Source organism: Sebastes fasciatus, chromosome 9, assembly GCF_043250625.1.
Source record: "Sebastes fasciatus isolate fSebFas1 chromosome 9, fSebFas1.pri, whole genome shotgun sequence".
In the NCBI taxonomy this organism is placed as follows: Eukaryota; Metazoa; Chordata; class Actinopteri; order Perciformes; family Sebastidae; genus Sebastes; species Sebastes fasciatus.
In genome coordinates this window covers 7,301,372-7,328,055 of record NC_133803.1, presented here as the reverse complement: position 1 = coordinate 7,328,055, position 26,684 = coordinate 7,301,372, and the positions used below count along the sequence as shown (strand labels likewise).

At 41.3% G+C, this 26,684-nt stretch overlaps 1 protein-coding gene across 1 annotated transcript in view; it reads left to right on the top strand.

Moving 5' to 3' along the window:
- The first annotated feature begins 2,518 nt into the window (after window positions 1–2,518).
- Window positions 2,519–26,684, top strand: part of LOC141773570 (uncharacterized) — a 55,383-nt gene continuing 31,217 nt past the window's right edge. The window contains exons 1-8 of the mRNA XM_074645414.1: window positions 2,519–2,760; window positions 3,082–3,298; window positions 4,070–4,241; window positions 7,827–9,032; window positions 15,090–15,093; window positions 15,209–15,425; window positions 15,803–15,926; window positions 19,611–22,064. Of these exons, the coding sequence (XP_074501515.1) occupies window positions 3,186–3,298; window positions 4,070–4,241; window positions 7,827–9,032; window positions 15,090–15,093; window positions 15,209–15,425; window positions 15,803–15,926; window positions 19,611–20,399 (2,625 nt within the window). The 5' untranslated portion in view covers window positions 2,519–2,760; window positions 3,082–3,185 and the 3' untranslated portion in view covers window positions 20,400–22,064. The remainder of the gene's footprint in view (window positions 2,761–3,081; window positions 3,299–4,069; window positions 4,242–7,826; window positions 9,033–15,089; window positions 15,094–15,208; window positions 15,426–15,802; window positions 15,927–19,610; window positions 22,065–26,684) is intronic.

The window sequence follows — 26,684 nt, the reverse complement described above, 5'->3', positions numbered from 1 at the left end:
TTCTACGTCCCAAAGCTCTTAATTTTCGTTTCCTCGCTCCTCGCTCCTCGCTCCTCGCTTGAACTGGAAGTTGTTCTGGTGCGCCATCTTGAAGACCGTCCCAAAGCTCTTATTTGTGCATCGAGGAGCGAGGATCGAGGATCGAGGAGGCTTGCCGGAGGAGCTATGAGCGAGGATACACCAGTATATCCTCCACGGAAATCTTTTACCGACCGACACGCCCCCTTATTGGTTATCAGTCACTGCTTGGACGCTGCTGCCGATCAGACTGATCTGATAACTTTACCTCTCAACATCACTTGAGTTTTATACCGGAGTGAAAACAGATCACATATTAAACGTTTTATATTTTAGTTGTCTTCCGATTCACCATCTCGTTCAAATCTGTGTTAATTGAAGCTCTGAACAGCAGCAGAAGGACCTGCTATAGTTCTGCTTTACACACCATCAGTGAAGGAGCTCGACACTGAGAGGGGTTTATAAACCCTGACAAACTGACTTAAAATAACTTTATTTATTTATTAGAATGATTTGTCTTTTCATGATCTGTTATTTCCCCCGTTAACTTTTATTAATGATACTATTAAAGTCAGAGAGAGAAGGAGAGTCTGTCTGTCAGCAACAAACACCTTTTACATCATTTATCATCATTTCCATTCAGTCACATGAGGCTGATAATTCCTGAACGTCGGGTTTGATATGAGTTATATCATTTACATTTTCCCTTTAGCCTAATAAATAATGTCCAGTGTTCAAAAAACACCGTAGTCATATTCTGGGTTATGAAATAATGAGCTCACAATCAGAATATCAATAACTACAGAAGCTAATAATGAATAAATAAAAGTTATTGTGCCAGTAGAGATGGTTCCTGGTCCTCTAAGCATGACTCAGTCCACAGTAGAAATACAGACTGCAGCTTGCACTTGTCTTTATTAGTATTAGTACAGTTCAGACACAAACAGCTGTTAAAGCTGACTGACATTTGATCCAGATGTGATCAGCTGCTGCTGTCATCAGAAACGGACGTCGCTTCACGTGACGCTTCAGAGGAAACGACCGTCTCATGTCTCTTAAAACGTATTTCCTCGTTTCCTCTCTCCTCGCATGGTTTCCTTGCGTCCCTCCATGCTTCCCTGGTGGGAGGGACTAAGACGCAAGGATGAGACGCAAGTGAGGGAAACAGGGATGCAATTAAGAGTTTTGGGATGCAGCCCTTGCGTCTCTCCATGCTTCCCTGGTGGGAGGGACTAAGGCTGCATCCCAAAGCTCTTAATTGCATCCCTGTTTCCCTCACTTGCGTCTTTTTTTTTTTTTTTTATAATTATACATACATATTATGTATGTATAATTATAAAAAAAAAAAAAATTAAAAAAAAACATTGTTTTATGACTAAGTCATGAGCTAACTGGACTCATTATCATTAACTATCTTGCACCAGTCAGATAATAAATTACCTCAGTAGTAATAGCCCACACAGCAGCTGTGACTGACATTTTAAAATGTTCCTAAAAGCAGAAGTGAATTAATAAACTTTAATAAATCTAAATATTTGTGTCTGTAATTTATTGTGTGTTTAAAAGTGTTTCATTTCTGTTTGTGTCGCTGTAAAGCCCATGACATCAGGTTCTTCTGTTCACTAGCATTCATGAGCTCCCTCTCCTCATTGACTACTGATAACAATCCAATAATATGAGGTAAACACTTGCATCCAGAGAATCCGTGTCCATCCATCAGCATCACAATCACAACGTGGAGCCCTGTTCTATAAAGCCAGTTTACCAAATAACCCGGGCTTATTTCGGTTAGTCTGACTCATTTTCAGTTGATTCAGTTCCATGAAGTAAATTCAACGTAGTTCAAGCTCAGTTACTATGGCAACTGATGCTGGGAAACTAACCTGGTCCGAGTCAGGCTAACTGTCAGGCTAAGAGTTCCTGTAACACTGACCTGACGGGAAAGTAATGATTTTACCTGTGATGCCGTATTATTTCACTTCATTAACCACTATTAGTCCAAAAATTAAATTGATCATAGTATAACAAATATATGTATAAATTGATCATAATATATCATTGGGTGAGCCCGGGACGCCGTGAATCACTGCTGAACCCTCTGGAGGTGCCGTGGGCCTATCAGCAAAACACAGAGGAAAGAAGGCACGCACTTGATAACCCAGAAGAATCCATCGCGCACTTGACCACGCTACTGAGTCAAGGTAGCAGGCCTATGGGTAAGCAATTTAAGGGATCCCAACAACTAGTCCTATAAAACAGATTTACCACAAACATTCAACATCAACACATCTGGAGATACGTGGTTTTCACTGCACAGGGAGCGGATGAAAAACTGTCATCTGTAAAGTAACTAAAGCTGTCAGATAAATGTAGTGTAAAAAGTACAATATTTCCCTCTGAGATGTAATGGAGGAGAAGTAGGAGGTTGCAGGAAATGGAAATAATCAAGTAAAGTACTATGAATTAAGTACAGTACTAAAGTACTAAATGTACTTCCAACACTGAATATAATAACGTTGATTAATAAAATCCTATGTGTACCTGTTATTTCCCTCCTGACCTCCAGGTGGAGACCTTCTGTCACTTTAAAGTGAAAAACCAGACCGGAAGTACTTGGAACCGGAAGTGTGGTTGTCTCGTAGTGACCTCGGGCTGGTGGCGGGATAGTTGTTGCGTTAGCTGACGAGCATATTTGATCCGTTTCGAGGCGGCAGAGCTCCAGGTGAACCCGCACACACTCAGGTGAACACTTTAATAATGTTTCTTTGAGCCGGAAATCAAAGTGAATTTAGCGTTAGCACGCTGGGCTAGCTGCGATGCTAACAGCTAGTTAGCCTGTTAGCTTCGGCCTGCTGCTGTGTGGCTAACTGCTAGCGTTAGCCTTAGCTCTCTGTAATGTGTGCTCCTGTTATCTGATTGAACTTCCGGTTCCTTTGTGTTTTAGTCCAGTTTGAGAGGAGTTTCTCAGTTTGTCTCAGTGGACCATGTTATCAGCACTACGTGGATGAGAGTAAAACCAGAGGAGACAGCAGGACCTGAATATCTCTGTGCTTTGATTTGTAGTGAGTCCAGGACAACAGAGTCCAGCAGTCAGAGTGGAGACCTGCTGGATCTCAGAGACCAGGACCAGGAGCCCGTTTCAGAAAGCAGCTTTAACAAACTCTGAGATGGAAAAGTTTTCAGATCCAGAACAGCTGATCAGAGTTTGTTCAATCAAATGTGAGGATGAAACCAGCCTTCATCAATGGAGCTCTGATACTACGATTCACCATGGCAACAGGTAAATAAGAGGCAGAGCCTCCATCTGAATCCAGTCCACTAGAGATATTAATGCATGGATATGCTGACTGTGCACATTTCTCTTTAAAAAAGTGTCAATAACACAATAAAGCTGAATTCAGTGTTATACTTTAATTAATCTTTTAGCAGACTGACATCTCCTAATGGATGATAAAGTGGTGAATGTGACGGTGTAGTAGACTGTAGCCTACATTACATTTAAATAGATTTATTCAGCTTTAATGTGACGGGACAAAATGGAATCAATTTAAACACGGTCAGTGAAATGCTGTTAAAACCTGTTCAGACTATACGCATCCTATTTAAAAAAACTCTTTCTAACTCCATTCTGCAGCTGCACCCCCATGCTGTTCATTCAGAGATATTAAGAGATAATCTACAATATTAGAGGAGTTGTGTTCCGTCAGTGGGACCAGATAGAGATCATTATTCATTGATCCTACGTGTCTGAGCTTCATACCGATCTTTACTGTTTAAACTGAGATTACACATTATGAGCAATAAACATTTTAGTGGAGCTGCTCTAACAGACTGACAGCTGTCTGTTTTCAGAGTCACAGTGTTATAAAGAAGGACATGCAGAGGTTTGATTCTGAGCTGAGGGCGACTTGATGATAAAGAAATGACTGACGGCACATAAGAGTCACTTTAGACAGTCCTGAGTAACAAACTAATATCTGACACACAGTAAACCTTCGATACGGACTGAATGAATGAGGAAATAAAACACTAATCACACTTTCTGAAACAGAGACCAGGACCAGGAGCACTACAAGAGCGAAATGGAGGAGGACCAGCAGAACCCGGACCAGGAGCACTACAAGAGCGAAATGGAGGAGGACCAGCAGAACCCAGACCAGCAGAACAACAAGGTCCCAAGAAAACCAGCAGCAGGCTCGTCCTCTGATACCATCGGTGTTCAGGTCAGTGTTCATGACTTCATGGCTTCATAACGACACTAAAGACACGAGGAAGAGTCAGTAACTGAGTAAATTACTGTTTAAACGACACAAAACGGATGTTTTTCCCCACAAAACTGCGTTGAAAAATTACATGCGCAGGTAGAAGGAAGTTACTGCTTTTATTGTGTAGTCTGAGTAGCATGACGTCATATCCGTTTAAAACCAAAACAAAGCCGAAGGTAGAAACCATGCTGTGATGGAATAATTGATATACAAGTTATCTTTGGAAGGAAGAGGTCCGGAGCTGATGATGTCTTACAAAAGAAGGTTTATTGAAGCTTGATCAAGGAGAATTGTCAGGTCTCCACAATAGATGCTCTCTGCGTGAAGGCCTCACAACTCTGTCCTTCCTCCCCGGTGCTCAGTGTCTTACCCCTTATCATGTTATGACTTACTTCGTTCCTCTGGCATCTCTGACCCTGGTTGCCCTAGCGACTGGCTCTACGGTCTCCACTACAGGCACAGCTGTACAGATAACGGTGGCTCCTCTAGACAGGACTCCAACCCAAGAATGTCAACAGAGGGACACTCTGACCTTTCTACCAATAAGAGAGGAATTGATGGAAAATTCCATCACACATGCGACCTGCAGCCTCACCAGTGTTTCCTCTATATGCAAGCAGCAGCATTGCTGCTAAAATACGACCACCGCTGCATACTTTTTTTATTACAAGGGGAGAGAGGAGAGGGCTCCGTCTTATCTCTTCAGAAACTAACGTTATATTATTTTGCGCTACAGATGCTTCATATCCAGGTCAATTCACCCACCTGTGAATAAAGCATATTTGGCCTCATGTGCCAAGGCCTGGCCACTAGACGCTCGCCGGCGAGCTCCCCTCCCGGGTCTGGCTCCAGGAGGGGGCCCCAGTCTCCCTTGTCCGAGCGAGGTCACTTCAGTCCGTTTCATTGAGGTCTGTGAATCGCTCTTGGTCTGGCCCCTCCCCTGAGACCACTTTGCCTGGGGAGACCCTACCAGGGACTAATGCCCCCAACAACACAGCTCCCAGGATCACTGGGACACACAAACCCCTCTACCACAGTAAGGTGGTGATTCATTTGAGAAGGAGTTGAGGAACTAAATTCACAAAATACATGACCCGTTTCTTTCCGATCTGTACGGAAAGGGCATATACTCCAATTGCCTTGAGGAGAGTCTGCGGTGATTCCGCAGAAAGAAGGCGGTGGCTTCGCTGTGCCAAGGCTGGGGGAGGATTCTGTTGACACTGGTCATGGTACAGGTCTTGACTGACAGCGGACCTCTCGGACCGGAGTGCTAGGAGCATGTCATGGGTCACCATGCCATTGAGGTGCACGCCTCCGATTATACAGGGGCCGTACAGCGCCTAATTTGTGTTTTTCAGCAAGCAAAGAAAAAACCTGTGATCGTGAAACAAGTTTGGATTGCCAACCCGCGGCGGCTGTGGGCTCGTGGGTGGCATGGACGGGTCAAAGCCGGGATCAGGCTCTGGAAGAGGCATGAGCATTGGAAGTGTTCCCCCTTGACTCCTGGACAACGGGGACTTGTCCGTCTGGGACTGGCTAGCTGCCTGCAGGAAGCTAATTGTTTTAACCTTGTAGTCTAATTCATGTAGTGTAAAATGCCATAGGACGCATGCAGGACATGTCCTGAGTATTTTAGCGACAGGACGGCCCACATTTCCTATCATGTCTGCCTAATCCCAATTGCTGGTGTTGAGTAGTTTGCTGTTTTAAGTTCCAAAATGGAAATATACTTTTGTTAGTGTTTGGAATGTAATGTGTCTGTTCAGAACATGGAGGCTTATGTTGGTAATTGTGATTTTTGTGCTGGTTTATAGTTTTAACCAGTAGTGAGAAAGCTGTTACATTTCTCTTGTGGGCTGTGACGGAGAAAAAAAATAATCGCTAATCGTCGATCCAGCTTTTGAGTTCTATGACCAAAATCGGAAATTAATTTTGATCTATTTCCAATCTAGAATCAAGATTGTGACACCCCTATTGCCCGCTCATGTATACCATACCGTACACTACCTGCTCAGCATCAAACAGCAGACAGACACAGTTAGAGACTAGCTGGTGAACATAGTGGAGCATTTAGCAGCTAAAGCGACAGAAATTTCCCTCAGGAGTTGGTAGAGACCAAAATCAGAGCTAAAAGGGAAGAATAGCAGAAATCAAAAATCAGGTTTATTGCCCAGTAGGTTTACACATACAAGGAATTTTCCTTGGTGTTTTTGGTGCATAACAATAAACATAGTAAGAGAAATAAAATCAATAATAGCAAACACTGTACTGCAAAAGACAAACAAAACCATTGAATAGAAAAAATTACAATAAGGACATGAAAAAAGATTTAAAATATTTGCACTATTTGTTTTGAAGTGAAAGAGCTGAACAGTTTTGGAACAAGCTCCCCACTGACATTAGGACAGCAGTAACCCTAGACATCTTCTGTCACAGATTGAAAACACCTGTTCAGACTGCATCAGACTGCAATTAAAAAAAAAAAAAAACTTGGTCTCTTCTTTCTAATATGTAGCACTCAAAGCAGTTTGCCTATTTGATGAATTTTAATTTAATTTAATTTTTATTTTATTTGATATTTTTTGTAAGTCGCTTTGGATAAAGTCAGCAAAATAAATGTAATATAATAAAAAGAAAAAAATCTGTTGTGTTGCGTTCTGTAGCCGTTCTTATGAACATCAGAGTGATTAAGAGCTTAGACAGAAATACCATCTCTGGAAAACAGAAGTTTTCAGGATTTCCTTCAGCAAACCAACTGGACTTGAGCAGGGAAATATTTTGTCATTGTGTTTTTAATTATGTGATTTTGGACAGGTATCCTGTGGGATCGACAGTGAAGATTTGTAGAGGAGACCTTTTTACTCAGTAGTGCTGCTGGGTAAAATAAAGTCTAGAGATCTCATCAATGAAAAGACTGAAAAAAGACTGAGACTGATCTGAGCTCTGTTTATGTTTGTTGATGTCGGCTGATAACTAGCTAACGCTAGCTAGCTGGCTTTCTGCAAATATCAGGCTGATGTCTTGTCAACACTAACAGTGCAAATGAATTATTAGACCTGCCTGCATTCAAAGTGATAATTAAAGTGTATGTACTTAGTTGGAGCAGCTGATACTGACAGTGCATGCGTAGCTGTATGAGATAAAATGTATTTTAAATAGATACACAAGAGGATGACAGAAACAGAGACATATTTAATAAAAAAAGGTCTAAATCTGTGCAGCAAAGGTGGAGATATCCTTACTTAGTGCATGGTACGGGTCAAGTTTCAACATGGTACGGGTCTTACATTTCCCATCATGCAACTCAATACTAGGGATGTCGACTGATAATTAAGAAATGTCAAGGGGCGTCTGTGGTGATCAATCAAATGTCTACAGAGGGACACGGCCCTGCAGTTTGTTGTCACAGGTGGTAGTGCATAAGTCAAACTGGAACATTGTGGGTTATGTTCCACTGACATGCTCTAAATGTTCTTTATGGTTCCAGATAGGTCGCTCCACCATGGCATCTCACTGACTCTCTCTGTATTTCTGTTGCTTTAGAAATGGAGAGGAAAAAAGGGACTGATTCATCAGAGATGTCACACTGGAGAGAAACTACACAGCTGTGACCTATGTGAGAAAATGTTTGCTTTGGGCAGTAACCGCAAAGTCCACCAATGCATTCACACTGGAGAGAAACCCTACAGCTGTGATGAATGTGGGGCAGCTTTCCTACAACAGAGTCATCTGAAAAGACATAAACGCATTCACACCGGAGAGAAACCCTACAGCTGTGATGAATGTGGGGCAGCTTTCCTACAACAGAGTCATCTGAAAAGACATAAACGCATTCACACTGGAGAGAAACCCTACAGCTGTGATGAATTTGGTTCAGCTTCCACGAAAATGCATCGCCACATTCAAACTGGAGAGAAACCCTACAGCTGTGAAGAATGTGGAGCAGCATTCCAGCGCCAGAGTTCCCTAAAAAGACATCAATGCATTCACACTGGAGAGAAACCCTACAGCTGTGATGAATGTGCAGCAGCATTCCGGCGCCAAAGTAACCTGAAAAATCATCAACGCATTCACACTGGAGAGAAACCCTACAGCTGTGATGTATGCGAGTCAACTTTCCAACGCCAGAGTCACCTAAAAACACATCAAGGTAGTCACAGTGGAGATAAACCCTACAGTTGTGAAAAATGTGGGGCAGCTTTCCTACAACAGAGTCACCTAAAAAGACATCAACGCATTCACACTGGAGAGAAGCCGTACCGGTGTGACCAATGTGGTAAAACCTTTTCTCAGAGTGGTCACTTCAAAAATCACCAACGCATTCACACTCGAGAGAAACCTTACAGTTGTGACCAATGTGATAAAACTTTTTCTCGGTTTGATAACCTTAAAGTCCACCAACGCATTCACAGTGGAGAGAAACCGTACTGGTGTGATCAATGTGGGAAAACTTTTTCAGATGGTAGTTCCTTTAAAGTCCACCAACGCATTCACAGTGGGGAGAAACCGTACTCGTGTGACCAATGTGGGAAAACTTTTTCTCGGTTTGATAACCTTAAAGTCCACCAACGCATTCACAGTGGAGAGAAACCGTACTGGTGTGATCAATGTGGGAAATTTTTTTCGGATGGTAGATCCTTAAAAGTCCACCAACGCATTCACACTGGAGAGAAACCTTACTGGTGTGACCAATGTGGGAAAACTTTTTCTCGTTCTGGTCACCTTAAAGCCCACCAACGCATTCACACTGCATAATTTTGAATGTTTTTCAGAGCACAGCTAGCTGTTTCCTCCTGCATCCTCCCCATGCCCTGATAGCTGTGTTGTTATATTCTCAGCTTCTCTCCACATTGAAGGCAGACCAACAGTAAATTCCTGTTCTAAACAGCATGATTGTTTTTTTGGCTATGACTACATACTTGCACCACCAGAATCTTCCCAATGGGACTCCTTTATGTGGCTGAACTGTCAGAACATCTGGAAGAGTATTCCAATCACAAGGAGGGAGAACCAACCACAAACTTTTAAAAATCTTAAAGGAAATTTCAGGATTATTTCAACCTGTCGTATTTCCCATAAATGTAACCGTTGTGTCTCTATGGGTCACGCTAACTTTGCACTCAGCACCTCTGTTATAGAGAATGAGGAATCAAAGACTAGTACAGAACATTGATATCAGGGACAGCTGCTCGAGCCTCCTACAACTTTCCAAATTAACTGACTCGGTCAGATTCAGTAACAACAAGTTAGCATGACCAATAGAGTCACAATGGACAAATTTATGGGAAATACATCAGGTATAAATAAAGCTAAATTTTCCTTTGAGATATCTGCTGGTACACCCTAATGACAAGACATTCACCTTCGACATCAGAGACCATCTTTGAACAAAGAAAGGGGTAACCCACCCTCCCCCCCAAGTATTTTTTTATTGATTAATCTTTTCAATTAGTCGAATAAACTAACGACTAATTTATTGATTATTCTAAAGATTTTTTTAAAAATCCTAAAATAACACATAACTAATTTACCCCAAATAATTATCAAAATCTTGTCTGATTAATATTTCAATATTGTATTCATTCATGTTCTCTTAAAAACAAACAAATGTAACAAGATTATAGACCCTATTTGTCAGATGCCTGATCAGAAAAATACTGGACCTCAAATTCAGAAGGATTGCTGTGACACACAGATTATTTTAATCACTGTATGTCACAGCGACCCTTTCCCTTAACTTAAGAATCAGTAGTTTTACTGAAGTACTTGACTTCAAACTTAAAATGGTTATGATATGGATTCATTTAATCACTGGCCTAATAAGATCATCACTGGCAATCAGTGTGGGGCAATGAAAGTATTAGAAAGAATTGACAGACTGTAGCGTTAGTTTAAGCCATTTTCTCACTGATAAATGGCCGTTAAAGTAAACAGAAAATATAAAACGGCCCAATAACGACGTTAGATGACGCATGTTGTAATGTTACGTTACCATGACAGCAAAGGTGCAGAAATTAATTTTAACACAGAGGGGATGAGAAAATGTTTAGAAAATGTATTGATCCATTTATTGTAGTTGATCCAACAGAACCAATCCCCCCCCCCATCCCCACCATCATACTGTAAAATAAAGTTTTTACTGCCGATCGTTATCAGCCAACATTCAGTAAAAATATGTGATCGGGAGATAAGCATTAATGCTTTCTTGTGATGCTTCGACACACGTTATGCAAATCCTTTTATTTTGAAACTTCTTCCAGAAATGTTACCTGACCTCTCAGGGCACTAAGTGGTGAGATTCGTAATTTACAACCAGCCTGGTTAAACTCACAGAGGAGAAACAACCACAAGACTTAGTACCCATCCTGACCAATTGAGCTGTTTATTGAATTATGGGTTAAAGGCTCTGACATCTGGTTCTTCCCAAAGACTCAGAGAAGCAGTGAAGACCGGTAAGACACAATGAACTGATGTTGAGAATCAGAATGAAACTAATTCTGCTATTAAAATGTACAGTAATTAATATTCAATGTTTAAATGATCATCTGAAAAGAACTTAATTAGGAGATATCAGTCACTGAATTGACCTGGTCACATTTGATTAGTCTCTATTCATAAATGTTCATGGTTGTATTAACTGTATTCCTTCATTCATCCTTTATCATTCTATTCCTTTTTCCTTTAGTTTGATCATTTATTAACTTATTTTCTGTTAGTAGTTTAGTCATGTAGCTATTTAAATAAACACTTAATTTATAAAGAACTTGGTTATTTGATGTGTGTGTATAAAACAATTCTAATGACTGTACACTATGCTCAAGAACTCTGTAGTATCCCTGAGATTCATTTGATTAATATCACATTGTCCATGTTTTTCCTAAATTGGGTGGTGTCCTAAATTGAATAATTTAATTGAATATAAGGTTGATTCTGCAATTAAAAATAATTGTTTATGACAACTGAAGCTGAGTGCCATCACTCTTTCACCTTTTGCAACAATTCAGAGGTTTACGATTCATAATTTTGATTTATTAATTACAGATACTGTACATTTTACTGTACATTGTGATTTCAAAATACTCCTGCTGGTTTACAAAGCACTAAATGGTTTAGGTCCAAAATACATTTCTGATCTTCTGCTATGTTATGAACCATCCAGACCTCTCAGGTCATCTGGATCAGGTCTGCTTAGTGTCCCCAGAGTCAGAACTAAACATGCAGAAGCAGCGTTCAGTTTTTATGCACCAAATATTTGGAACAAGCTCCCAGAAACCTGCAGGACCAACTCCAACTCTGAGTTATTTTAAATCAAAGCTTAAAACTTTCCTGTTTGCTGCTGCCTTTTATTAAAGCAGATAATGATCTTATACTGCACTATATCTTTTACTCTCGTGTGTTATATTCTATTTTGGCTTCTATCCTAGCTTTTATTTTTAGCTTGTTTTTATTTTCTAATCTTTAATGTTTTTATAACTGTTTTAATTATGTCTTAATGTTCTTTTGCACTTTGTCGCAATGTTCTTGAATGTTTATGTAAAGCACTTTGAATTGCCCTGTTGCTGAAATGTGCTCTACAAATAAAGCTGCCTTACATATTTTGATATTAATGAATAATAGATTATTAATCTGCTCCATGCAGTAAGGCTACACGCCCCAGCCATAGATGGGGTCAAAAGCACCAAAAAGAGAGTGTGTGAGCCTTGAGTTGAGAATGATTTATTACAGATGTGTTCCCATTATTGTTTTTGTCTGCTTCAGTTGATTCGGTTCCATGAAGCAAACTCATAGTTCAAGCTCAGCTACTATGGCAACTGATGCTGGGAAACTAACCTGAGACCTGTACTATGAAGCCAGTTCAAGATACCCAGGGTATCTTGTCGTTATCTGACTTAACTAACCATAACAACAGAGATCCCGCTATGCGGTCTTACAACAGTGGTTATCAACTCGGTAAATCAACCCAGGGTTTCTCAATCTGGATGTGAGCGCATTCACGTAAACGGGGCGGGGTTTGCAGCATCTGACCAATCACAGACATGGACAAGTCTATTGTCAGCAGAGCGGCACATTTTACAAACCAAGAACAAATTATAATATTAGACAAATACAATAAGTTAAACACATAATCCAGACTATTAGTAACAGTTGAAGCGGCCAAATGCAGGAAGGACAGCTGGCAAAAGAAAAAATTGCGTGAATGATTTACTTAAAGGGACTGTTTGTAACTTTTTAAGCGTATAAAGGGTCGGGATACATGCGCGCTCGCATATGTGCGTTCGCGTGTAGCCGCTGCCTCTCCTCTGCCTGCTCGCCTTCACTCAGACAGCGCGCGCGTTCTCGCTCAGCTCGCTCCACCTCTAGACGTGAACGCGCGCTCACACCACACTGCAGAGGAGTTAGTTTAGCTCTGAGAATATCTAGTGAATGTACAGTGGACGTTTGTGCAGGAATAAATGCTGCAGCTCCTCCAGACCAACAGAGGTTTCCCGTGTCTTGTGAAGTGACGGGGCTCTTCAGAGAGTTACGTTATCGTCTCGTTACCGACCGGGTGCCGGTGTCTTCCTGCTCTCCTCGGCTGCGGGCGGAGACGAGACGTTACTCGCTGCTGAGCTCCGCTGTCTCAGCCTGCGCTGAGACAGGAAAAGCAAACAATAGTATCTCCATCATGGAGAGACCTTCGTCTGGTCAGCTAACATTACTGCCAAGCAGCTGAAATATAGAGTGATATTGTGCTTTTAGCTGACGTGTGTCGAATCACTGTGTTGAGCGATGCTCGTTCAGGTATATTTAGAGCGAGCAGGCGCGAGCCCGACGCTGACTTTCGTTGATTTCACGGCCACAGGTGTCGCTGTTAACAAGCATTTCTGAAAGTTACAAATAGTCCCTTTAACAGACTTATTAATTTAACGGAATACTCAAATGTCAGATATATTCATCTAGATGGGGCAGTGATGTATAAATAGCTTTCAAAATTGAATGAATGCATACAATACAATTGTTTACATTATGATATTAATTATATTGTGGCATGTGTGACTATTTCAGCCTTCTTTCAGCTGCGTCCCTGACTCTGGCGGTGTGAAACGGACTTGAGAGCAAATAAAAACATAATTATATATACATAACATAATTCAAAGCACCGACAGGTTACATCCAGCTGTCCTTCCTGCAGTTTTCAGTTTAAACTGTGTTGATTTTAGTCTGGATTATGATAAAAACTTCGTATTTGTGTAATATTATCATACAATCCGCGCACCGAGCTTTGATTGGTCAGTAGGCAGTGCTTTTATACGAGTTGATCTCTTATCTGGAACATAACCTGCTCCGGAGCAGGTCAGGTGTTCAGCATCAGTGATCTACCCGGTAAGAAGTGAACCACCGTCGTACGAATATTAAGCACAGAAATAAGACAGCAGATCTAGTCCAGGAGTATTACAGTCACAGGTATAGGAAGTACAGTGATCATGTACAGCTTTGTACAGATGGATCGAAGAATCCACAGACAGAGGCAACAGGTGCAGCAGTGATGATAGCCATTACTTGAGTGTGTATGCGGTTGAACTAGTTGCAGTTCTGTTAGCATTGGAGTGGGTGGAGGATATGAGAGAAAGTAAAATACTCATCTGTAGTAATTCAATTGCATCACTGTCAAGCATTAAATCAGTATTATCCAAATACCACCATGACATATTGTATGAAATGTTGTTCATAAACTCAAGAATAACCAGAGAGGGGAAGGACATAGTATTCATGTGGGTACCAGCACACTCAGGGATCCCAGGAAACAAGAAGGTAGATAAGTTAGCAAAGGCGGCGATCATGAAAGAGCAGGTCGAAAGAAGTATAAAACTTTCAAAATCGGAGGGAAAAAGCACCGTCTGGAGGGAGGTCAACAAACAGTGGCAGCAGTGCTGGGATAGAGAGTCCAAAGGGAGACATTTACACAACATCCAAAATAAAGTAGGAGGGTTAAGAAGTCATGGTAAAAACAGAAAAGAACAGGTTATAATTAGCAGACTAAGAATTGGGCTCTGCCAATTGCACAGCTCACTATATATTATTGGAAAACACCCTACTGGTCACTGTAGTGAGCGTCAGGTCATGGAGACAGTTGAACGTGTACTTACTTAATGTACAAAGTATGAGTTAAAGGGACTGTTTGTAAGAATCAGAAATGCATGTTAACATTTCTGACATTTCTGACTTTCGTTGACTTGATTTATACGTGTAAAAAGTTACAAACAGTCCCTTTAAATAGACGGAGTATGACAGCAGGGTTGCAGAGGGTGGCACCAGTGGAGAATAGGGTGGAGGATTTGCTTGGATGCGGGGACACGGTGGAGGGGAGAAAGGTGATTTTTAGGTTTCTGATCAACACTGGATTAATTAAGAGACTGTAGTACCAGTTATTTCCCTCCTGACCTCCAGGTGGAGACTTTCTGTCACTTTAAAGGGAAAAACCAGACCGGAAGTACTTGTAACCGGAAGTGTGGTTGTTTCGTAGTGACCTCGGGCTGGTGGCGGGATAGTTGTTTCGTTAGCTGACGAGCATATTTGATCCGTTTCGAGGCGGCAGAGCTCCAGGTGAACCCGCACACACTCAGGTGAACACTTTAATAATGTTTCTTTGAGCCGGAAATCAAAGTGAATTTAGCGTTAGCACGCTGGGCTAGCTGCGATGCTAACAGCTAGTTAGCCTGTTAGCTTCGGCCTGCTGCTGTGTGGCTAACTGCTAGCGTTAGCCTTAGCTCTCTGTAATGTGTGCTCCTGTTATCTGATTGAACTTCCGGTTCCTTTGTGTTTTAGTCCAGTTTGAGAGGAGTTTCTCAGTTTGTCTCAGTTGACCATGTTATCAGCACTACGTGGATGAGAGTAAAACCAGAGGAGACAGCAGGACCTGAATATCTCTGTGCTTTGATTTGTAGTGAGTCCAGGACAACAGAGTCCAGCAGTCAGAGTGGAGACCTGCTGGATCTCAGAGACCAGGACCAGGAGCCCGTTTCAGAAAGCAGCTTTAACAAACTCTGAGATGGAAAAGTTTTCAGATCCAGAACAGCTGATCAGAGTTTGTTCAATCAAATGTGAGGATGAAACCAGCCTTCATCAATGGAGCTCTGATACTACGATTCACCATGGCAACAGGTAAATAAGAGGCAGAGCCTCCATCTGAATCCAGTCCACTAGAGATATTAATGCATGGATATGCTGACTGTGCACATTTCTCTTTAAAAAAGTCCCAGCAGGGAAAAGTGTCAATAACACAATAAAGTTGAATTCAGTGTTGTCCTTTAATTCATCTTTTAGCAGACTGACATCTCCTAATGGATGATAAAGGGTTATTCTGAGCTGATGGTGACTTGATGCTGTGTGATATTTGAATGTTCAAAGAAATGACTGGCAGCACATAAGAGTAACTTTAGACAGTCCTGAGTAACAAACTAATATCTGACACACAGTAAACCTTCGATACGGACTGAATGAATGAGAGAATAAAACACTAATCACACTTTCTGAAACAGAGACCAGGACCAGGAGCACTACAAGAGTGAAATGGAGGAGGACCAGCAGAACCCGGACCACGAGAGCAACAAGGTCCCCAGAAGAACAGCAGCAGGCTCGTCCTCTGATACCACCGATGTTCAGGTCAGTGTTCATGACTTCATGGCTTCATAACGACTCTAAAGACACGAGGAAGAGTCAGTAACTGAATAAATTACTGTTTAACCCTCTGAGGTCAAAGCCATTTTTCTTTAGCTATTTTTGGTCTGCCGGGTGTCCTATTGTAATAATTAAGGTAGAATCTCAACACTGTAAACTTTCTTTTTGATGGGAATGTACTTTGTTGCCTTGGCCTGGTCTGTTTCTGGAAGTGGCCTTGGCTACCACCCCCCTGGTTCTATTGACTACCCTGCTGGCGAGGTTGTTGGCGCCGCTGGGGTGTTGCCTTGGTATTCACTCTAGCGTGAGGCTCTTCGTTGCCTTCTAGTGCTAGGTGGTGCTTAATATGGTATGAATCCCCAGGACTCTGGCGTTGTCCTCGTACATCCTAGCAGGGTGCGCATATATCTCCCATGTCATCTTTTTTTTTTTCGTTCATTCAACCTTTATTTAGTTCTCGAGGAATCATTGAGAGCATGCCCTCAATTTCAATGATGTCAAGACAACAATAAAACAGAATAAATACATAAAAACCAAATCAACGAATTACAAGAAGCATTCAGCCAGACAGCAATAGAACACTGTGAAAAACAGTCACATTCAAGAGTGTATTAGATTGTGATCATGGATTTAAAATTACCTAGAGGTACAACTGTGTTTAATTTGAATGTGTTTTATTACACGGCTGTGTTGAATACTTGATTCTGATTGGTCAATCACAGCGTTCTGTAGTCTATAATTTCTTTATAGCAGACCGTTGCTTTGTATAGAGGGCTGTTGCTATGTATAGCAGACCGTTGCTATGTATAACAGACCATTGCTATGTTCACAACAATGACCGGCTCGCTGTATATTATTCCTTACTTGTAAACTGTTCCAAGTTTTTGCAGCACAAACACCAAAAGCAGTTTCCCCAAATTTAGTGTTTGCACGCGGGACTTCAAGCTTTAGCCGTTCACTTGAACGAGTCGAATAATGACTATAGGACCAATTTAATAAGGACGTGATGTATGATGGCAAGTTGCTATTAAGGGCTTTATAAATTAATAAATACCAATGCCTATCACGTCTTATTGTTAGAGACGCCCAACCAACCTTTTCATACAAGATGCAATGATGAGTACAATAACTGTCAGCAGTAATAAATCTGAGGGCGGAGTGATAAACTGAATTTAAGGGTTTGAGAGTGGAGGCAGAGGCGTTTCTATAGATAATGTCACCACAATCCAAGACAGACAAGAATACGGCCTCAATTATTTGCTTCCTACAGAACAAGAAAATTAGCTCAGTTTCTGTACAAATATCCAATTATTTGTTGTAGCATGCTGACAAGTGTGTCAACGTGAAATTTAAACGTAAGTTTTGGGTCCTGCCAGATGCCGAGGTATTTGTACTCTGAGACCCTGTCAATACTAACTCCATTCAGAGTGGTAATATATAAATTATTGTCCACAGTATCTCTGGCTCGAGAATAACATACATTTAGTCTTCTTTGCATTCAGAACTAATTTCAGATTAAAAAGTGCATCTTGCAATTTGTCAAAGGTTTGTTGTAGGATATCAGTGGCTGCAGTATCAGCAAAGCAATACAAAACTGTGTCATCCGCATAAAGATGAGAGTTACAATTTGTTAAGAAGGACATAATGTTGTTGATATAAATTGTGAACAAGACAGGATCCAATATAGACCCTTGTGAACCCCCTTTGACAGTGGAAACCATACAGAACGGTCATTGCAGGATCACACATTGCTGTCTATGATACAGGTAGTCCTGAAACCATTTACAGGATTCATAATCAAAACCAATTTCACATAGCCTCTGCAGGAGCATAGCATGATCAACACTGTCAAATGCTTTTGTTAGATCGACAAAGAGGGCAGCACAGTATTTCCCTTTGTCAACAGCAGATACACTATCCTTTATAACCACTGTAATCGCAGTGACAGTACAATGTTTAGCTCTGAAACCAGACTGGTTTGAATTTAGGAATGATATGAGCTGATTATTAACTAATGACTTCAAGACTTTAGCAAAACAGGACAGTTTGGAAATTGGCCGATAGTTATTAACCCCCTGAGGTCGAAGCTGTCGTATACGACAGGAAATTACTCTAGTTACTCTTTTTAGAATATCTCTGGAAAGCTGTGGCGTAGAGACTTACTTTAACTTGCAGCTGCTTCGTCACCACAGTAGCTTTCTAATGTATTGTGTAACGTATTTCTTTCAGATGGTATGTAATCTAGCTTGAAACAACAGTCTTTTTTTAGAGACTTCATAAAAGTTATAACTCCTACAATGAAAGTCTTCTATGAGTATTTATCCATTTATTGTCCATAAATATACATAGTCCTCCACCAATTGATTTCTTTGACAGGTGCTTATCTCTGTCTGCCCACTTTGTTCTATATCCGTCAACGGACACTGTTGCTTCTGGCTTTAGCCATGTCTCCGTTAGGCAGATGAGATTACACAGTTTGAAGTCTCTTTCGTGGGTCAGTCTCTCTGTTAACTCAAATAAATGTTGTTATTAAGAGATAGCACATTTGACAGTGTGATGGTAGGGAGTAGGGATGTCACGAGAACCGATACTTCGGGACCAAGTCGATGCCAAAATTTTTTAAAAAGTGACGGTACTCTTTTTCTACAGTACCAACGGTAGCGCTTTTGCTGCAGGGCTCCGCTGCGGGGGTCTACCTGGCACCTGTGCTCCATGCACACCAGCTGTGACAGCTCCATCCACCTCGCGGCGATTACCTCATTAATGTTATGGTTCCCTTATGGCATTGAGATTAAACGTGAAATATTGACTACACAAACGTCTCTTATTTCTCTCAGCTAACACTAAAAAACAAGCCGTTAAAGGTGTTACTCAGTTCACTGACACAACATTACCATAGAAACACACTGATGGGACCAACTGTCACTTTGTCAGTGTGAAGGAAAAACAACACAGAAAAGGCACATAACATAACTGCTTGTGTTGTACCACAGATTTTGGTGAATTATGTCCTAAGAGTCCGCTACAGTATAATACAGTATGTAGTATAATGCAGCAATATAATGTAGAATTGATTAGAATGTCAAATATACTATGGTATCATATGGTATAGTATAATATATAACAAAAATACATCAGTATGGTGAGGTATATAATCAGTCCAGCAGAGAGACAATGAGAGGGGAAGGTGAGGTGAGTGTCTCCAGTGAACCAGACACAGTGGATGTCCCCCTTACTTTACTTTTGTAGCAGTGACATTACATTAATTCCTTTTATCCTCGTGCTAAAATCGACTCTAAATCCAAATTTTACAGCTGATGTTTTTTAAAAAAATGTCCCAAGGGGATACACATCGTTGTCACCTTTTTTTACCCCTGATGAGTTTGCACCCGTTTCTAAATTAAAATAAAATAGAATACAATACTACCTTATTGATCCCCATGGGGGAATTCATCTTCTACGTTTAACCCTTCTCTTATTTTTTCTCTTAACAGAAATTTTAAAGAAAATATGACGTTAATTTAAGATAACGTTGCTGCATGAGGCCCATTGTGGGTTATGTTCCACAGACATGTTCTAAATGTTATTTATGGTTTTAGATAGCTCGCTCCAGCATGGCATGTCACTGACTCTCTCTCTCTCTCTCTGTATGTTTGTCTGTTGCTATAGAAACGGAGAGGAAGAGGGGGACTCAAACGTCACAGCTGTCAACACTGTGACAAATCCTTCACAACATCTGGATGTTTAAAGATTCATGAGAGAGTTCACACTGGAGAGAAACCGTACAGCTGTGACCTATGTGGGGCAGCTTTCGCCACTAAAGGTGGCCTAGAAAGGCATCAACGTATTCACACTGCAGAGAAACCGTACAGCTGTGATCAATGTGGGAAAAAGTTTACTCAGGGTAGTCACCTAAAAGACCACCAACGCATTCACACTGGAGAGAAACCGTACTGGTGTGACCAATGTGGGAAAACTTTTTCTCGGGGTAGTCACTTTAAAGCCCACCAACGTATTCACACTGGAGAGAAACCGTACTGGTGTGACCAATGTGGTAAAGGTTTTTCTCGGGGTAGTCACCTTAAATCCCACCAACACATTCACACTGGAGAGAAACCGTACTGGTGTGATCAATGTGGTAAAACTTTTTCTGATGGTAGTTCCTTTAAAAAACACCAACGCATTCACACTGGAGAGAAGCCTTACTGGTGTGACCAGTGTGGTAAAACTTTTTCTGAAGCTGGTTCCCTTAAAAGACATCAACGTATTCACACTGGAGAGAAGCCATACTGGTGTGACCAATGTGGTAAAACTTTTCCTGATGGTAGTTCCCTTAAAAAACACCAAGCCATTCACACTGGAGAGAAACCGTACTGGTGTGACCAATGTGGGAAAACTTTTTCTTGGTCTGCTAACCTTAAATCCCACAAACGCATTCACAGTGGGGAGAAACCGTAATGGTGTGACCAAGAGGGGAAAACCTTTTCTGATGGTAGTTCCCTTTTAACCCACCACCGCATTCCTACTGGAGAGAAACCATACGGGTGTGACCAATGTGGGAAACCTTTTCTCAGGATGGTTTCCTTAAATATCACCAACGCATTCACACTGCATCATTTTGGACATTTTTCAAAGCCCAGCTAGCTGTTTCCTCCTGCCTCCTCCCCATGCCCTGGTAGCTGTGTTGTTGTATTCTCAGTTTATCTCTACATTGAATGCTGACCAACCGTAAATGTATGTTTTAAACTGCATGTATGTTATTGTGGCTATGACTACACACTGGCCTTTATTCCTGTAATACATTTTTTGAATATTTTGTTGATTAATTGTTGTGTAAAGACCAGAAACTTCTGACTAGTCGACTCCCTGGGCCTGTGCCCCGTAGACCCATTCAATAATCCATCCACGAGTCGACAGCTGGAGAAAGATCAAGGAGGACATTCACATCCGACACCAGAGGCCATCTTTGAAAAGAGACAGGGGTTGCCATTGTCGTATCTCTCCTGCGACAGTGCTGTTGAAGTGATGAGGAAGGATGCTCCGCGGACACTGTTCTCTTTGGTATAATAGAGTTTATTACAAACAAGCAACAAATGTCATAACGAACGTCTAGAACGTCCAGAGGTCTCAACTCAAATCTGAAAGTCCTGCACTTCGGGGCTCTCGTGCCTCCTTATATCGGGCTCAGATGTTATGCAACATCTGTCATAAACATGCGAGCTGAGCATAAAAACATGTGTGTCCTACATGTTTATCTTTCGACCCCTGGACTTTGGACCGACCCTATGTCCACGTATACTATTCACCCATGTTTGCATAAGAGGGGCCGCTGTCTTGTGTAAGACATGAAAATATACCACACCATCTCCCCTTGAATACAACCACCTGTTATCATGTGACTGCTGGACTAGCGTCATATGATGACAACTGAGGAAGTTTAAGTGCTAAGTAAAGATGGCGCCAGCTGAGGTGAATCCTAATCCTAACCCTAATCCTTCCAAAATTTCCCACACCACTCCTCTGTTCACTACACTGCCTCCCTGTTGCTTCTGGAGGTGTTAGGTGAATCTCTGATATAATCACATATTATTTGTAGGAAATGTCGCCGCATGTTTCGAATGCAGACAGTAGAACCTTCCAGATACAAGACCAGCTCTTCCTTCAACCCCCAGGAATGCTGGCCAACAAGACATCATAGATTTACAACATCCTGCGAACAGCAACCATCGAGATAAGAAGATCCCTTTTCTTCTATATAGCCACCTTTGACCCTTCAAGATCTCCACAGACACTTACATAAACAACCCTTCAGCATTGGCCATCATAAAGCACCCTAACAGAGACCAGCTGACACCAACTTTCATCCCACTGTGGACTCTGATCTCTACTAAAAATTTAGTTTGGATTTGTCCAAGGACAATTAATATAGAGGACATTTTTAACTGGCAATGATGGTTGGAGACGATGATGCTAGAAGAAATGGTTCAGAGACCCGCTGCACGAGAGAGAGGGATGGAGACGGAGGAAAACTTCATGCCAAGTCGCACCGAGGGAACGTGTCCGCCGACAACAACATCCAGCAATGTCAGAGAGATGGAGACGGACAGAAACGAGTCAAGCTGAGTTCACGCCGTGGGATCAAACAGATCTAGAATGCCGAGGTCCAGACAAAAACTGTAACCACTCCTGGTAACCAGCACAACCTCCCATCTGCACATCTGAAACGTTAGGTGATATAAATACATTTTCAGATGTGAAAGAGTTTGTTGATTACTACTAAACAAATTTAGAGTCAATTAATAAATAGGGTTTGGTTAAGAAGTTGGTAGTTAATATCAGATATAAGTGTAATTGAGAAAATAATCAAAAAGCTTTTACCCTAAATTAGGCTCATCCCTAAATTTAGAATATGACACTGCATCACAATCTTCCCTGGTGCTTCTTAAACTCTCAACTGCTGAACGGTGCATTAATACCCAAAACTAAATTTAATTGATGCGCCTAAACGTCAAGCAACAAATTTAATGAAGAGATATCAGTCACTGAATTGACCTGGTCACATTTGATTTGTTTCTATTCATAATTTGTCTTCGTTGTATTCACTGTATTCCTTCATTCATCATTTATCATTCTATTCCTTTTTCCTTTTGTTTGATCATTTATTTACTTGTTTTCTGTTAGTAGTTTAGTCATGTAGTTAGTTAAATAAACACTTCATTTCTAAAGAACTTGGTTAATTGATGTGTGTCTATAAAACAACTTCAATGACTGTACACTATGCTCAAGAACTCCGTGGTATCCCTAAGATTATGAGATCCACTTGATTAATATCACATTTTTGGGTTTTCCCTGTTTTTCCAAAATTGGGTGGTGTACTAAATTGAATAATTTAGTTGAATATAAGGTTGATTCTGATATTAAAACTAATTGTGTATGATAGCTGAGTGCCATCACTCTCCTTCACCTTTGGCAACAATTCAGGGGTTTATGGTTCATAATGAGTTATTAATTGTAGATACATATTTTGATATTAATTAATGATTGATTATTAATCTGTTGCCCCAGCCATAGATATGGTCAAAAGCTCAAAAAGAGTATGTGAGCCATGAGTTTAGAATGCTTTATTCCAGATGAATCAATATTTCCTGGAGCTGCTGTAATTGAGGTTCTCAGTAGAAGTGAATCAATAAATGTTAATAAGTCTAAATATTTGTGTTTGTAATTTGTTGTGTATGAACAATACAAAATATCTGCTTTTCAATATCAGACATTAAAATCAGTTGATAAATAAATGGTTCTTTCTTTACCTTAATGCTGACTGAAAATATTGTGTAGTCAAACTATTTTACTTAAGTGTCTTATAATAAAACATGTTCTATATACCATATATATGCAATAATTAGTGCTGAGTTGTACTAAAACCTTTACTCACCACACTATAATCTGCCACTATAAAATAATTCAGTGTTTCACAGTTCAGGATCCTCAAATGAAAATCATTCTTGTGTGAAACGTTCACATCTAAAGCTCATTTTAGTCACAGCGGTGTCTGTATTTTTTGTTGCTTTCACATTAATTCAAATGTAGAAGTACAGTCATGTTTATTTGACTTGATGCATTGATGAAGGAGACCAGAATGGATGACACAACTTTTCTAATCATTTCTTACTGGAACAGAAATGTTTCAGATATTCAGAAATCTTTCATCAGGAGAAAATAGTTGGTAAAAGGTGGATTTATTAATTCAGTCAGTAACATGTTCATCCTCATATTTAGCTCTCATTTCTCCAATACATTCACATTACAGAGGGCAAAGTGATTTTAATGAAACGGTTCCTGAATATGGAGCTGCAGACATCCACAAGAGGCAACAGAAGACTTCAACATCAGACATGAGATACAGCAGTCTTGCTGTCATTATACACACGTGTTGTGTTTAAACGTGTTGTTCATGTTAGACTCTATAACAGCTTCACATGTTTGTACTTTAGAGTACTATTACTGTAGTAATACTTACTGGGAATAGTGGATGCACTGGAAAGGTGTGTGACAGAGAGAAACCAACGTGCTGTTTGTGTGATGATGAGGTTTAGTAGATATATGATGATTTGCTGCTCAGTGTGAACTCATGTGGTGAGTGCACTTAATGCTTTGAGAACTGTAACAGTGTTTCAGCAGATCTGTTGACATGATTGAGGAAAAGAATAAGATGGATGGTAACATATTTACTCTTCTTTATCTGGAAGGAATAATGATGTGTGTATAATGCAACATACTAATTCATGTGATCAGGTTTTGTCTGATATAATTCTAGATTAGTTTGATACATGACGACATTTGTGTGAGTTACAAAGAAAATATTGATTTTAAAATGGTGAACATGATTTCATTTTGTCCTGTTAAAGTGGCAGTAGGCAGTATATATTTTTGGCATCATTGGGCAAAAATTCCATAATAGCCCTTCAGCATATTGTAATTCAAGTGTTCTGAGAGAAAACTAGACTTCTGCACCTCATTATGGCTCTGTTTTCAGGCTTTAGAAAATCTAGCTTGTGACGGGAGACTTTGAACAATCACAGGCCATTTCATTGAGAGAGCATTCCTATTGGCTGTGCTCCGGTCATGTGACCGGAACTTGGTGTTCCTTCACCAGATTTTAATCATGTTTGCTTAAATCTCGCCTACTTCAGCTTTAACTGTTTAAAGCAGGGGTCTCAAACTCGCGGCCCGCGGGCCAATTGCGGCCCGCAAGACGATATTTTGTGGCCCCCACCTTGATATGAAAGTTTAATGTTAGTGCGGCCCGCAAATTTTTTTTTTTTTTTTTTTATAAAGTTTTTTTTTTGGGGGCATTTTTATTGACAGGACAGTGGATAGAGTCTTGGAAAGGGGGGAGAGAGAGAGTGGATGCGGAAAGGGCCACAGGCCGGATTCGAACCCGGGCCGCCGCGGTCAGGACCAAGTCTTGTTACATGGGCGCCCGCTTTACCAACTGAGCTAACCAGGCGCCCTCGGCCCGCGAGTTTTATGTGAATGGCAGTTTGCCGTGGAAGGTCCCTTTGTTGCGCGAGCCCGAGCTGAACGAACCTACCAATCACACTGGGGTATATGGCTCCCGGGGGCGGGCAATCGGCCGGGCTTGATGCAAGCAGAGAAACATTTCACAACAACTATGGCGGCGCCCGTGTAACATCGCATAAGCTTGATTAAAGCTTGATTTATACTTCTGCGTTGAATCGACGCCGTAGCCTGACGTGCACCTCTCCAGAAATGTAACTACACGTCCCGGCGACGCAGACCGCAACAGCTGTGATTGGTCCAGTCTCTCAGCGATGCTGAGCGGCCAGGACCCCGGACAACCACAGAAAGTTCTACTTCTCTCTGCCTCCATCTTTTCAATGTTTGTTCACACAAATCCACTCAGATATATTTTCTCTTTTCGGCGTTCCAGTAATGTCAGTAAAAGTTCTGTGGTTCAACAGTTATTAGCTCCAACTCCGCTCAGTTTCTGTTTGTAGTACAAGAAGAAGAAGAAGAAGAAGGAAACTCATAGAGACGCCGCCGCCAACTAGCGGTTTGGTGGTGTAATTGCAGAGCAACACAAACACAGCAGGCACAACTTTATTGCGGAGTGACACCAAGTGGAATGAATATATATCTTGTCACACAGCCCCAATCATGTCTTTTTCAAAGCCTGCAGTGAAGAGAAAGGTTGGTGACGAGCACAGACAATTTCAGGAAAAGTGGGAGACGCAATAGAGGCCATGTTCAGAAGAACCGTTCATGTTCTTCAATGTTCCATTCATGTTCAGGACAGTTCGTGTTCAGAAGAACCGTTCATGTTCAGAAGAACCCATTCAAGTTAAAGAACTGTTAATAATGACGTTTGAGAAGATTGTTTTTTTTTTAACAAAGCTTTTTTTGTGGAATACCTGATGCGGCCCAGCCTCACCCAGACTCTGCCTCCAGCGGCCCCCAGGTAAATTGAGTTTGAGACCACTGGTTTAAAGGGACTCTATGTAAGAATCAGAAATTGCTTGTTAACAGCGACACCTGTGGCCGTTGAGTCAACGGAAATCAGCGTCCTGTTGCTCCCGCTCGCGCCTGTGCTCGCACTTGTGCTTGCTCTACATAGACATGAACAAGCAAAGCTCAAAACAGTGAGGCGACACACGTCAGCTAAAACCACAATATCACTCTATATTTCACCTGCTTGGCAGTAATGTTAGCAGACGAAGGTCTCTCCATGAATCAATGTTAATCCTAGTGTTGGCTTTTCCTTCCTCAGCCTCCCGACCGCGGCCGGAGGGAACACGGATAAGACGATAATGATACTCGCTGCGGAGCCCAGTCACTTCACAAGACACGGAAAACCTCTGTTGGTCTGGAGGAGCTGCAGCAGTTATTTCTGCACAAACGTCCACTGTACATTCACTAGATATTCTCAGAGCTACTAACTCTTCTGCATTGTGTAGTGTGCGCGCATGCACGTGAGGTGGAGCGAGCTGAGTGCAAGCAGAGGAGCAGTGGAGCAGAGTACAGCAGAGACTCCGGCCCTGGAGACCAAAGCTACTGTCTCCCCCGCGTCCTCCGACTGCGGCCAACACTGTTTAACAGACGGGCTTCACTAGATATAACTTTGCGGTTTTGGTGCTTCAGTGTAGTTTGTGTTGGAGTCTTGTCTGAACAACACAGCCACACGCGAGCGCACATGGGACACCGACCAGCAATGATTTATACGTG